The 14,267-nt window shown below is 33.6% G+C and overlaps 1 protein-coding gene and 1 pseudogene across 1 annotated transcript; one reads left to right on the top strand and one right to left on the bottom strand.

Annotated features, from left to right (window-relative positions):
• Positions 669 to 3,886, top strand: LOC109336429 (annotated as a pseudogene).
• Positions 4,516 to 6,979, bottom strand: LOC109336430. The gene is made up of 5 exons (XM_019573021.1): positions 6,780 to 6,979; positions 5,353 to 5,467; positions 5,175 to 5,264; positions 4,948 to 5,046; positions 4,516 to 4,856 (listed from the first exon to the last, which is right to left on the bottom strand). The coding sequence occupies exons 1-5, from the start codon at positions 6,845 to 6,847 to the stop codon at positions 4,755 to 4,757; spliced, it is 474 nt and encodes a 157-aa protein (XP_019428566.1). The 5' UTR covers positions 6,848 to 6,979; the 3' UTR covers positions 4,516 to 4,754.

Here is a 14,267-nt window from a genome sequence, read left to right as displayed (position 1 = left end):
GTTGGTAGCGGTTGCCAAGATAGTCATCAAGATAATCAGTAATCTAAGTTCAAAAGATAGCTTAGATAAGAGAGTTGTGAAACATTAAAAAGAATAAAAAGTGTTGAGGATGATGGTAGGTTATGAATTTAAGGTTGATGATAATGGCAAAGTGTAGAGATATTATTTTTCTTGGATAAAATGAAAAGCATTTTTCTCAATTTTGACATAATGTATATTGATTTTTCATATAACAAATTAATTTTAAAGACTCACTAATGCTTTTGAAAACTTACATGAACCAAAATTGGTTCTTAACTACCTATTAAAAGAATTTCATAATTTAACCATTATTACTACCCCACCTTATAAAATTTTGAATTTTTAGAAGAGTAAGATTAAAAAATCAATTTTAAATAGATGGAAGTAAGTCTATAACCCATGAACTACCTCTCTTCCCTTTTTTCCTTTTTGGGCCATAACCAAAACCACCATGAAAGAACACAAGCATAACCATAGTTAATTAGTTATAATTAATATAACACAAGAATAATATTAAGTTTGAACTTTGAACAGAGCCAAATCAAATGTGGTACACTAACTCATGATAGTGACATGTTTGCAGATGAAGTTGAACTGTGCTGTTTCAGAGCTTTGAACACAAACACTGATCCAATCGGAGACCCATCCATTTTTTCTCAAACATCATAAGCCAACCATTCTGGGTTTCCTATATGTTCAACTCCAACACTTGTTCCTTCACTTTTTCGTCCTTCACCCGTAATAACAACTTCTTCATCTTTCTTTCTTTATTCCTTATATATTACATTTCCATCTCCTCCTGTTTTAAAAAGGAACACTTTTTATCTTTGTGTATGTGTTTAACTATTGCAGATCCAGAGATATATTTAGGAAAAACTTCTACATTTGGCTATCTGGTTGTAGAAATTATATTACAAATCATGGGTTTTGTTTTTCCATACAAGTTTGTCTTTCTTCAATTGAAAATTTCTTACTTTTTTTAGCAGAATTACATAATTGTTTGCTCGGATGTTATTGAAACAGATTGTGCCTTAATTGGTATTTGATTTTTTTCAAATCTAATATATATGTGCTTGTTTGATTTGTCGGAGGAACACAATGACGCAGCGAAAGAGATTAGTTCATTACCCTAGGCCGTGAGATATCCTTGGTTATACTAAAAAAACTATGTTTGTTTAGACCAACTTTGCTCTGACCAGTAAAGTGGTCAGTTCCCTCGGGTCCATTTGCTAGTTAAGTCTTGGAAGAAAATGAATGGAAATGGGAGACTTTAAAGCTATCTCACAAGTGTATTTTATGCCCTGAAGCATTTCCTTTCCCTTCATTCCCTTCGAAACGCAACTCGAAAACAAACCTTTAAGCAAGATCTTGGATAGATTCAAGTATTGTGAATGAAAATTTTGCCCCTTAAATAATTCTTCCTTTCTTGACTGCAATTAGTTGGGGTCTAATGTGACTTTCATGTACACTTGAGTAAAAAAGTTCGATTAGTGTTCATGATGTTAGTATATTAAGATCAATTGAATGAGGTGTTCATCATACAGGTCTCTCATTATGAGCAGAGCTTTTTCAACAAAAAAACCTTCATCTTTGCCTCCACCTACACCAACAGCAATTGGAACATCCTATACAAAGAAGAAGCGAAGTCCTAGAAGCCCCTTGCAGGATCTCAATCGCATTTCTAGTAGCAGCAACAGCAGTTATGCTTCGTCCAATGTCTCCTTTGAACCCCCGAAGGGTTGCCTCAGGTTCTTGTCTTCCTCATCTTTTAAAGCCCCTGTCCACAGGCCGAAGAATTTATCCAAAACATCCAACTCGGTCCCTGACATACCTGCTTTGAAACAATCTAAATCTAAGTCCTCAAAGGAGAATCTTTCAAAGGGTAATCATGGGCTGCAAACAAAAAGACTCAGATCACATAAGGCACCACAAACTCTTAGGAAGAACCCCCAGTATCTCTACCAGTGGCAATCTGGTTCCAGAACTAGCCAAAAGTCTAAGCCTTGTTCTGCTCTGAATGAACATGGTAAAAATTTACCTAGATTGCCACCTTCATCTGAGGAGGTAAAGCGGAAGGAAGATAAACTCGAAGGGGTAAATTATAGTTCTGGTGAGCATTCTCAGCTCAAATCGTGTCATAGTGATGCAACTATGACTCCTTTGAGTGAAAATGTTACCAGGTCTGATTTGGATGGTACAGTTTATGGGGATGTTGAGGAGAACTTGAACACAAGCGTTAGTCGAACACCTCCAATTCATAGTTCTGTTTCTCCAGAGATACAAGGTGGGTCTTCTTTGGTTTCAACAACAACACCTGCTTGTTATGGCGCTGGCTATGTTGTTTCTGGTGTCACTGACAAGAGGAAATGTAGGCCTAGAGGGATTCTTACCGTGGAAGATAAGTATTCAGGCTTTGATAAAATGGGTGCTAGTAGTTTTGATGATGAGAAAAAAATGGCTGGTGTTAATAACCATGTCAGTCCTTCCTTGTTGCATTCGCCAAGTGAAGCTTTAGTACTTTGGCTTTCTTCTCCACGTGACAAGGGAAAGAAAGTTCTTAGTAGGAAGTCTGAAATTATACTAAGTAAACATCAGGGAATAGTAGAATCAACAAGTCTTGGCTACAGTGCCTCACCATCATCCAGTTCTAAAACTTTTTGGAATATAAGTGATAGCAGTGATCTGTCTGGTGCAGCCGATGGTGCCGGGAGAAAACTGAGTCCTTCTATTTCTCCAACTGGACTTTCTGAATGTCAAGCAGCAGTTAATTCCATATCGCCTTCGTATCCATCCATATTGTTTTCTCCCAATTCCACACCTAGTTTTAGGCCAGATGGTTCAGAGAAAGAAAAAATCGATCATCACAATCTCATGATTGGGAATTCTCCCTTCTCCCAGAATTCATTGGGTAGTGGAAATGTTATCCGAACTCCTCCGTCAGACTCCAGTTCAGATTTACATATTGGATTGTCATTGGTGCATGCAGACAATCCAAAGGAAGATAAGTTTAACCCTGACCATATTTCATTAACTGATGTTCTTTTCTCACAAGAGCCTTCCCTCAGCAGTTCTGCACCACTGAAGGATTCTGTTAATTCAAGTTTCCAATTTGATTGTTCAACTGTGCCTTATGAATCCATTGACCTCAACAAACTTCCAAATTTTTTGGATGATACGGATCCTTGGTTATCCAGTTCTACAATCGAAAATGCATCACAATCCCGAATGAGGATATCATGGAGGGAAGGGATAAGCCAACACGAGGAGGATGAATTTGACTGTTGTAGATGCTTGTCAGATGAAGAAGACCTTGCCAATGACTGTGGTAACAATAGGTTATCAGATCCTCAAGTCAATTTGAGGTAGATGCCGATAAGAATTTGAACTGTGATGTTGGTATTGCTGAAACCGAGGATAATGAACTTGAAATCGATAGGCCTGGCAAAGAAATATTTCCTGCTTCAATTTCTTCATCTTCAGATGCCGAGTCCATAAGCACTGATGGAGGTGGTCTAGTTGCTTCAACAGAGGATTCAGACTGGACTTCATGCTACAAGAATAAGTTATTTGATGTGAGTTTAATCTTCATTGTTTGTTCCATTTTTACGAGTAAATCTTACATGTTGTCAAGAACTAGTGGTAAGGGGCTTAAGTATATCTTACGAGGTTGTTACCATTGTACCATTAAAAACATCTTTCATGTTGTCAAAGGTGGTTTCCAGTTGTAGGTTGTTTTATGAAATTGAAGATTTAACTTCCACAAAGTTTATGTGGAAATTCTTCCTAAGACTAGTGTCTTGGATCTGATATGTTGAGTTTACTCATTAACTGCTCTTTGAATAGTGTTAACCAGATGAATGATTAATTGTGTTCCTAAACTACAAATGTTTTCTCTAACAAATTCTTTCTTCCCCTTTCCCCAGAATTTTCATCCTTGTATTTCAATGAATTTTGTTACAGTTTCAAATTCTGAAAACAACCTCTTTATTTGTGACGTAAAATTACATACATCTATACTCCTTATGCTCTACTAAGTGAGAGCCTCATGTATTGAAATTAGAGCCAATGAATTTTGTCCTTCAACCTCCTAGCTGGCAATATCATAAAAATTCCTAAACTAGCTTTGTGTCAGTATCTTTCATTAGCTTATAATTTCTGGAGCTATAAAGAGGAGCATGTTAGGAGGGTATAATAACAGCAAAGTTATTATGTTACCAAATGGGTTTAATTCATTCATCAAATGTAAAATAACAGCAAAGTTATCGACAATAGCATGAAGATGCATGTAATTCTAAGTTTTCAGTTATTTACAACCAAAATGTAACTACCGATTCTTCTAATACCCCTGATATTTTGTGATATACCTGAAAAGATTTCCAATTCCTCATTATTATGTGAGTGTCACTATTTCATCCATAAAAAAGAATCATATTTTCCTTTCGTAAAAGACATCATTTTGAACTTGATAAAACATTGAGAAATATCTTACAAACCGATTAAAAAAACAATCATTACCTTTTTAATATATATTCTTAGCACAAGTGTAAAAAACTGTATGAGAAAGTTTCTGCATATCCATAATCAAATTATGCTCCAAGTGCCAACTGACAAAAACAATAATCCTAATCAAATTATGCTCCAAGTGCCAACTGACAAAAACAATAATCCAAAGGTTTAGTTTAAGCAACTATTCCAAAATGCTGAAACACACAGGTACATCTTTGCTCTAATTTCTAATTTGTCTTTGATTTTGGGGTCTTCTTCCTTAGTCGTCTTTGGGGAATCGAGTTCTTCATCCCTATAAAGAATAGCAATGCACCGGAAAATGCTACGTTCTACAATAAAAAACGAACACAATATATTAAGTTCTCAGACGGATAAAACCATCAGCAAGAAACACAGGAATCAATAGAAGTTTGCACAAACCTGAATGAAATCATTCAACAGTTGATTATATTTGAGGCTGTTAGGTCTATAGTTATAGAAATCATACAGAAGCGGAGTAGTAATCGCCAGATGAAGAAGCTACAAAAAGAAGAAATTTTCAATGCTGACTATAATGCTTTTAGACCAAAACAAAGATCAGAACTCGAAAAGTAAATTTAATAATAACAACTTCGTTTCATTGTAAAGTTAAGAAAGCAAGCCCTTACCAGAAGAACAGATCCAAACCTGCTGCCAAAGACAAATAGAACTCCTCCAACTCCCTTTAAAAATATGATAATGGCAATGAATTGCCGAACCTGCATTAAACATTTCAATCAGAACGACAATTAAAAGGGGGGAAATACCATTCCAAAGAAATGATAATGCAAGAAAAAATGACCTTACATTAATATTTGGTATCCCAACCCCCAATTTGGAAGACAAATTTTTCCTAACAACACTGAGCTTGGGATTCAACTCCTTTGCAATGGGTCCACCAGTGCCATCAAATTCATTAAACCTGACAATAGAGATTCTATATAAATCAAAAAGTACTAAATGTTTTCCTTAACAGCATGAACAGAAACTAAAAATTACTTAAACAAACCGAGATTTGATTAGCTGAAATCTTTTCAACCAAGGTACTTGACATATAGTCTTAAGCACTTTGATACACATCAAACTAATAATCCACTACCACACAAGTTACAAAAAAAAAGTAATAAGACTTAAAACTGCAGAAAAAGTGTAGCCCGTTACAAAAATGTCCATCTGAGTAACAAGTTTCCAATACATCAATCATTGTTTCAAATTGTGGATCACATCATGTTATGTGGCTACAATATTGCGATTGTGATGACCGCCACAGCATCAAACTGCAATGGCGATGTGACATTGGATCACAATGATGTGGCCGCAACACAACCACATCGTACCACATTGGGCCGCATCATAGCGTATCAAATTCAAAAATATTTTTTTAATAACAGAGATTCACACGTCATCAGCTGCAATCAACATCACACAACAACCACAATGACTGCAATAATCGCAATAATTGCAACCATGACCACAATCACAATTTAAAATATTGATATCAATCATACTAGAGCAAATGCCATTGGAAAACCAGATAGCTGAAGTTTTACTCAATCACTTATATTCTTCACTATGCACATTGAACAAAAAGAAACCCACTTATCAAAATGGACTCCTCAGATCAATGTACTTGTTCGAATCGCATGGATTTCACTTTCCTTAAGTAAGCTCTCAAATTCAAGTTGTGTAAAGAAAAAATAGGAGCTTTCCCTCCTTAAATGGTGGCTCAGATTAGGCAGATCCAAAGTGCCTTAGGGACAAAATCAGATGTCCTATTTCATATACCACTCTATGTACCAAAACTTTGTGATTGGTCAATAAGTTATTTTCTTTTAAATTATCAATTAAATATTTTGTATTTTGAACAATAACAAAGTTGTTGTATATGGAATGACACATCTGATTTCATCCCTCGAAATACTAATCAAATTTACTCACCCTAGGAGTAGTTTGATGTAATTTAATTTCTTTTTTAGCCACATAAAATCAAACAGAAAAGGGAAACCTCAAATCACATTATCTTCATTCAACAACATATGTGTTTGACTCTATGTGTCACTAAATTGAAAACAAAAAAAAAACACAAATCTGAAAGGGTTTTACATTAAAACTAGAATAAAATAAAGAAAAAATTGAAACCCAGGTGGCCAAAATCGAAAATACAATAGAAAAATGAAGACTTTTGCAATAATATGAAGAAAAAAAATGATAGATCTAAAGAAAAGAGGACTCACAATTGCCATGCGGAGAGGATGAAGAGGGAAGCAAAGAGAACACGACCCAGAAAGGAGAAGAAGCTCATTTTCTCTTTATCTCTTCTTTAAAACTCTGTTATTGTGCAGAAGCAGAAGCAGAAGAGAAGAGAGAGAGAAAGAAAAGTGAGAGAGTGGCAGCGACCAATTTGGTTTTGGTTATGGTTTGGTCTTAGGTGTTTGATTCGTCAATTAATTGGATGCGAATATAATAAGGTTTCGAATATTAAAAAAGTGAGTTGTAGAAACATGTTCTTGAGAAAAAGACAAACGCTGTCTTAATTGAACTATTATCATGGTTATCTATATTATATATAGAGGTGAAATATTGAGTAACTATTATTATGATATAATTTTTGTTTTCTTATTTTGTCTTTAATACCTTTTAATTTCTACCATATAAGTAGGACTGATAACGAGTCAAATCAGAATTCAGCTCGGTTCAGTTAAATTAAGGATTGATTCGATTCGAAACTCAACTCAAATTCGATACCAGTTATATTTTTAGCTCAAGTTCGGGTTTGGTTAAAGTTCATAGACATTTCAGTTTGAATTGATTTATTAACTCAGATAATTAATTCATTTTTAAAAAAATATCGTTTATATATACATATATAAATATCACCTTGTTTATATATAATAACAATAAATTTAAAAAATAATGCATGAATCATAATAAACCTAAAAAGTAGTCTATATATAGATATATAAAAATATATATATATATATATATATACATATATAACAATATATATATATATACATATATAACAATATATATATACACATATATATCGAGTCAACTCATGAACCTAACGAGTCGAATTGTATTCAACTCAAGTTTGGCTTATTTACTTAACGAGCTCAATTTCCAGCTCAAATTTGACTCATTTGGTTTATAGACCAAGTTTATCAAGCTAAATAACGGATTCAGTTTTGAACGAATACCGAGTTGGTTCGGTTCATTGTCAGCCCTACATATAATTATATATAATCAACATCTTCTCACCTTAATTAATTTGACCATTAAAATAAAGACAAAAAATATAATATAAAGTACACCAAATAAAAATTATAGTATAAAAATTCAATATAAAAAACTTTAAATAATGTAATTTACTACCAAAAAAGTAAAAAATATAGGTGAGCAGCGACGCCGTGCCTGTCGCCACACTAATTTTAAATAATGTAATTTACTATTGTTTTTCATATTTTTATGGGGTAACCATTTATTTTGTTCCTGAAAATCTATATTTTGCAATAAATACAAGTATGTAATTTTTTTAGTTCGCACTTAAAAAGTGGAAAAAAATATGAAGATATAAATTTTACATTCACATAGCTTTGAATGATGCTTGATTTCTTCTACATAGTTCTTGCTTCTTTCTTCATAGTTTGGTTTATTTATAGATTTTCAATCGATATACTTGTTAGATAGCCATGGATATAGACTTCACAAATGTCATAGTTCTTCTCCTCACTTCTGATTCATCATTAATACCTAGAGTTCTTTCGAGTACATATTAAATTTTGGTGCAACACTTAGATTTGCTTTAGTAAAATATATTTTGCTTTATGCTAGGTTAAAAGTGATTTGGAGCACTACAAATATTAATATCTAGCCTATACAAACTTTTTGACGATCCTATTATTAATGGTCTTTGAAATCCTTGGAGAAGAAATTTGCATATGATGATTAAAGACTTGAATTCTCTTGTGGTAATCTGATTTTCAAACATGTATAGGAATATGAATACATACGATAATTTTGCGATTCAGAAATTAGACGAACCTTTTTAGATGAAAATTTAGGCATGTGGTTTTCAAACAAGTTTGGAAATAGACACATTTAAAGTTAGATTGTTAAATGAAAACATGTTTGCAAGTCTAAGTAGGTATCTTAACCAATATGTTTTCTACAATTTTATTAATTAACTTAGATGAATGGACACACATCTATTTTACTCTGGACTTAAAATAGATGTGTCAATATTTTTAGAGGAATCAATTTTATTATACTTGGTCTATTTTGAATCATGAAAAATTATATAATTTTACATCTCAAATTTATTTTGGACTTATGAAGTGTCAACATTGTAAATACAAATATAGTGGATGACATAATAAAACCAAGCACAAATATGAGTAGTATCATACCTCAAATTAATTAATATTATATATTATAATATATTTTTATATATCCTATATTAATATTAAAAATATTATCTTAATATGTCACTTCTTAAGGCTTGAGTTTGACCTTTTTATTTTTTATAATCAACATAGATTATAAGAGAGTGGCAGAAGTACTCGATCAAATACAAATGATCATTTGATATACATAATACAAACAATGATTCATATGACAACATGAAAAAGATAACTCAAAATCTCATTGTCATACATGCACCTTAATCAAATTCATGAAATACACCAATCAAAAGCCTCATTATTAAAAATAATAACATTACAAGCCAACCATAAAAACCTAAGTAATCATAACTCATGACAGCTGTAAACACCTACTTTTGACTAGAGGTAATTTAATTGAAAAGTAAAATCATTTTTGAAGTGAGGATAAGATGAGAATTTTTTTTGAAAGTGAGTCGAGCCTCTTTGACCTAACCAGAAACCCTAATTACCCACCCCCTTATATAAGCCTAACTTAAAAACTAAGAAAAATCTAATCATAAAATTGAAAAAGGAGGCAATCCTTAATTTTCCCTTGTTCTTCTTGTACACATTCTTGAAGATTCATTTTTTTTCTCATTATCTTATTTATGTTGTTAACGTTTATTGTTGAATGTATGTTTGTATCTTGCTGAAATAAGAGTGCATTGGGTTTTTTTGTTTACTGTTAAGAAACAAAGAGCAGCGGTGGTGCACCGTTGCCACAGTGATTACCAAACAGCGGCCAGAGAGGATCGCACATCTCCGGCGTCATGGTCGGCTGGACTATACTGTCCAGGGCTGATAAACTGTCACCCACGGTCGCGTCACGCGGTCAAGTCGCCGCTGTTGGTGGCGGCAACGATTCAGCAGCCCGGGCAGTGGTTGGAAAGGGTTCCCACATTGTAACCCTAAATCCCCAAATTGATTTTACCCTAATCCCACATTAATTTTAAAACTTAATTCCTAAATTAATTAAAGTATTAAACCCTAAACCCCAAATCAATTTCACCCTAAAATTCCCAAACCATTTTTAAAACCCTAGCCCCAAAATGTTTTTTGTCTTTCTTTATTTTGTTTAATAAGGTGAGGGTAAAAATTAATGTTTTAAATGAATATCCACATAACTGATCTAAGTACCATTTTTATAACAGGCAGTATGAGGTGCCTAATGTTTTCCTCATCTGTAACCGACTCCTGAACTCAATTTTTATTTTTGAGCAAATCAACCATATTTTCAAAAATTGGTTTTTCATATTTTCCTTCTAAAAAACATCGATGGCGACTCCATTACATTTAACTGCATATTTCTTGTCGCGCCCATGAAAGCGGGGTAACGACAGCATGGCGACTCTATTGGGGAGAGCTGAGAGTCAAGCTTGTTAAGATTAATTACGTGGATATTTGGTTCATTATTTTAATTTTATCCTTTCATTTTACTTTTTTTTTGTTATTTGTTTTAAACTATTCATTTGTAAATAACCATTGTATATAGAATTTGTGTTTTTTTACCGTGTATAGATTCTGGGGTTATTATGAGGTTTTTATGCATTATTATATTGAGGTTTTTACACTCCCCCACACACTTCAATGTTCATGCATTATTACTTCGGCCGTCTACCAAGCCTATTCACCTATTGTTAGTCATACATTGGTTTATCGCCATTGAGCCTTCATGTACATTTCGATATTGCACTGATGTATCACTCGGATTGTTACTGAGTATTATGGATATGGTCCCCATGGTGTCTCGTACATCTTCGTGTCATATTCATGATATCTAGGTCGTCAACTTCCACTAGTGATGGCAGTCCGAAGACCTAGAGGAAGTCTAGTACTACCAAATTCTACATATATGGACTTTAGAACTTCCCTTTAGGGTATGATCTTTTAGACTAAACAAACCTTGTAAGATGAACCACCTTTGTATAGGACATGAGAGTATACATTTTTTTATTGTATTCTACTATTCGGCAAAAGTCGGGAAAACTTTTGTCCCACAGTCATAAGTGACTCACCCTCACATGAGCCTGAGTGAATTAGGGTACCACTACAGTTTGGTAACCTTATGACACGATGGAAGGCTTACAAAAAAATTATTTCATGATAACATCTACATGCATATAATGCAATCATGCATTTGGTCATAAAAAATAATAAATAAAAAATCATTTCATTATAGCATTCACATGCATATCATGCACTCAAACAAAAAATATATAAATCATTTCATTATAGCATTCATATGTAATCATTCACTCAACAAAAAATATATAAATCATTTCATAACGGCGTTCACATGCATATCATGCACTAGAAAAAAAGAAAAAAACAACAATATTTATATCCCGATGCATATAAAAAAAATGAAAGAAAAAGGAGATTCACGCGACGTTCAAGTCACTACAACATTCATTATACGACTTATGTGAAATACATGCATCGAATCATATATCCATTGCATACACATGAGAAAAGACTAACATTATCATTTGTTTTTTTAGATCCTTTATTGAACGATGTATCATTCTATATATCATAAGACCATGGATTATCAGCATAACAAATGCAATCATATTGTGGGGCCTGTGTGCTATCTCTATTATTATCGTCAACCACTACACGATCTAGAGGGGTTATAACCATAGAAAACGGTTGTGGGATGGTTAACTTGTTATATGGAAAGTTCTTCGTTTGATAGTGGAAATAGTTTTAATAACTCAAAATATTTTTTAAAACCAAACTCCTTGAAAGTTACAAATTCAAAATTGGAATCATTGCGCGACCTAGGGAAAACAAGGCTAATCAAAGTTATATTTTCAACGCCAGAGCTCGAACAACAATGAAGGCTAACAATTCACAACATGAAGGAATCTAGGTGTCGACATATATGACGGGAAGAGGATAAGGGTTTTATCATTGATCCTTATCTCCACCTTTTCATTAGTGCCTTGGAGGAAGATAACATGTTCATGACAATGTCATCCTTCCGGATGAAGATGATGAAATTTTAAAGAACTGACGATCTGAGCTGATGATTGACATAATTGCATAGTAATTATTTGATTATGTTGTAATTCATACTCTTTGAATTTTCTTTGGACTTATATTTATGTTACTTGAGACAATATCTTAGTGAATTTGCATAACTATATAATGATTCTCATCATTCATCCATTTTTATCATCTTCATTCACATATATTTACCCTTCTGCCATATCTTTACGAACATCCATATTTTGTGTCTTATTTCTTTCCCGACATTTTGCACATCAACACATGTATCACAATTTTATAGAGATTTTGTCCAGTTATAGGGTACTTGAATGTTTATCAATTGATTCTTTCTTGGTACTTGATAATCTGATGGAGAAGATGGTCGAAGATTAAAGGAAGATATAATGAAATAATGGCAGTTAGGTTTCATAGAAATGTCCCAATATATAGAATGAGTGGCTAATGTTGTATTAGAACCCAAGAAATGAGAGAATATGAGAATGTGTGTGGACTGCCGAAATTTAAACAAAGCAAGTCTAAAAGACGACTTCCTCATCCTCACGTTGATGTTTTCATCAATGATGCGGCCATGAGTCATAAGTTATCCATAATGGAAGAATATGCAGGACATCATAAACAATAAGGGTGTATGAGATGGAAGTTGTTTCACCAATAGAAGCAAAGATTCTCTGGTTAAAAGTCTTGATGGAAGCAGAGCAAGAAGAGTCGATATGAGTTAACCTCAAGTATAAGCAATTGCTCATGATTGAAGAGAAAAGGTTGACAGTTATTTGCCACCATGGTCAATTATACCAAGGTAGAGTGACGAGAGCTTTTGATAAGAAGGTTAGTCCCAGAGAATTCAAAGTTGGGGACTTAGTGCTTATAAAGATCCTCCAAAATCAAGAAAATGCTCGTGGATAATAGACCCCAAGCCATGAAAGTCCCTAGATTGTCAAGAATGCATTCTCAATGGTGACTTTGATCCTACAAGACATGGATGAGAACGTTCTACTTATACTTGTGAACATAGAAGAGATTATATGCCTAAAAAAAGAAGAAGAAAAACCTGTTAGGTTGAAAACTCGAAAGAGCAACCTAAGCAAAAATTAGGGTATCAATAAAAGTCTGGTGGGTTGAAAACCCAAAAGGGCGACCCATGCAAAAGTTAGGAAAAAAAGGCATTTTTTCTTGTCAGTCTGTCACACTATGGGCGAACCAAGACCCTTCATACGTTTGTGCATCAAGTGAGAATCATAGAAGTTTCGATCAATGTGGGAAGGTGTAAGAAGTTTTGTGAAGAATCAAACAAAGCCAACACAATGGTCCAGTTATTCGGCTATCTCAAAATAACAATTGATGAATGAGCAATTACCTTATACTGGGGCAAAAGTTTTGCAAAATTTTGTGACTTGTTCTAGTCTTACAAGACATGGAGGAAAATGTTTTACCCAAACCTATGAATAATTACGCAATCAAGAGTGTCTATACCTATAAATAGAAACTTGAAATAAAATAAAAGCATGTTAGGTTGAAAACCAAAATGGTCAACCTAAGTAAAAATTAGGGTATGAATGAGAAACCCGTTAGGTTGAATACCCAAAAAGGCAACCTAAGCCAAAGTTAGGGTAAGAATGAAAAGCTCGTTAGGTTGAAAACCCGAAAGGGCAACCTAAGCAAAAGTTAGAGCAATGAAAATGCGACTCTCTTGAAAGTCTACTACTATTTGGGTAAGCCAGAATCCTCCATATGTCTGCACATCAAGTTGGAATTGTAGAAGTTTCTGGCATTATGGGTTGAAATATGAAGTTCTTGGGAGTACCAAACAAGTAAAACACAATGGTCAAGTTATTCGGTTGTCTCAGGAGATCAATTAATGAATGAGCAATTACCTTATACTGGGGCAAAAATTTTGCAAAATTTTGTAACTTGTAATACCTCTCCTAGCACATATATCAATGAACCTTCCCATTGAAATTCTTTGAATACCAATAAAATAAAATTTATTCATCTCTCGACTATACATTTATGTATGCATGTTCATTTAGATAAGTCTCAAGTTATATAAATATATTGTTCGAACTGCATAATCAGGTAACTCTTATGATAATGTCTTTCACTATTGATTCAGGCGAACAAAACCCAACAGAACTAAGTCTCAATGTGTATATCGATAAGGAACAAATGATGTATTTTTTTGTAAGGAAGAAAGACAGATCCCAACAGATTCCAAAAAATAAAAGATGATGTGATCAATATCGACTTGATTAGTTGTTGTCTACCGAGGAAGCATTATGGTTTCAT

The sequence above is a fragment of the Lupinus angustifolius genome, chromosome LG20 (genome assembly GCF_001865875.1).
Source record: "Lupinus angustifolius cultivar Tanjil chromosome LG20, LupAngTanjil_v1.0, whole genome shotgun sequence".
Classification (NCBI taxonomy): domain Eukaryota; kingdom Viridiplantae; phylum Streptophyta; class Magnoliopsida; order Fabales; family Fabaceae; genus Lupinus; species Lupinus angustifolius.
Note: the sequence above shows the minus strand (reverse complement) of the source record. Positions and strands in the feature narration are given on the sequence as shown.

Bases quoted from the DNA above. Each gene is read 5' to 3' on its own strand.
- LOC109336430 (XM_019573021.1), bottom strand. From the start codon at position 6,847: ATGAGCTTCTTCTCCTTTCTGGGTCGTGTTCTCTTTGCTTCCCTCTTC. The intron at 5,468-6,779 runs GTGAGTCCTCTT...CTCTATTGTCAG, and splicing joins ATCCTCTCCGCATGGCAATT to GTTTAATGAATTTGATGGCA. The intron at 4,857-4,947 runs GTTTGTGCAAAC...TTTTTATTGTAG, and splicing joins TGTTGAATGATTTCATTCAG to AACGTAGCATTTTCCGGTGC.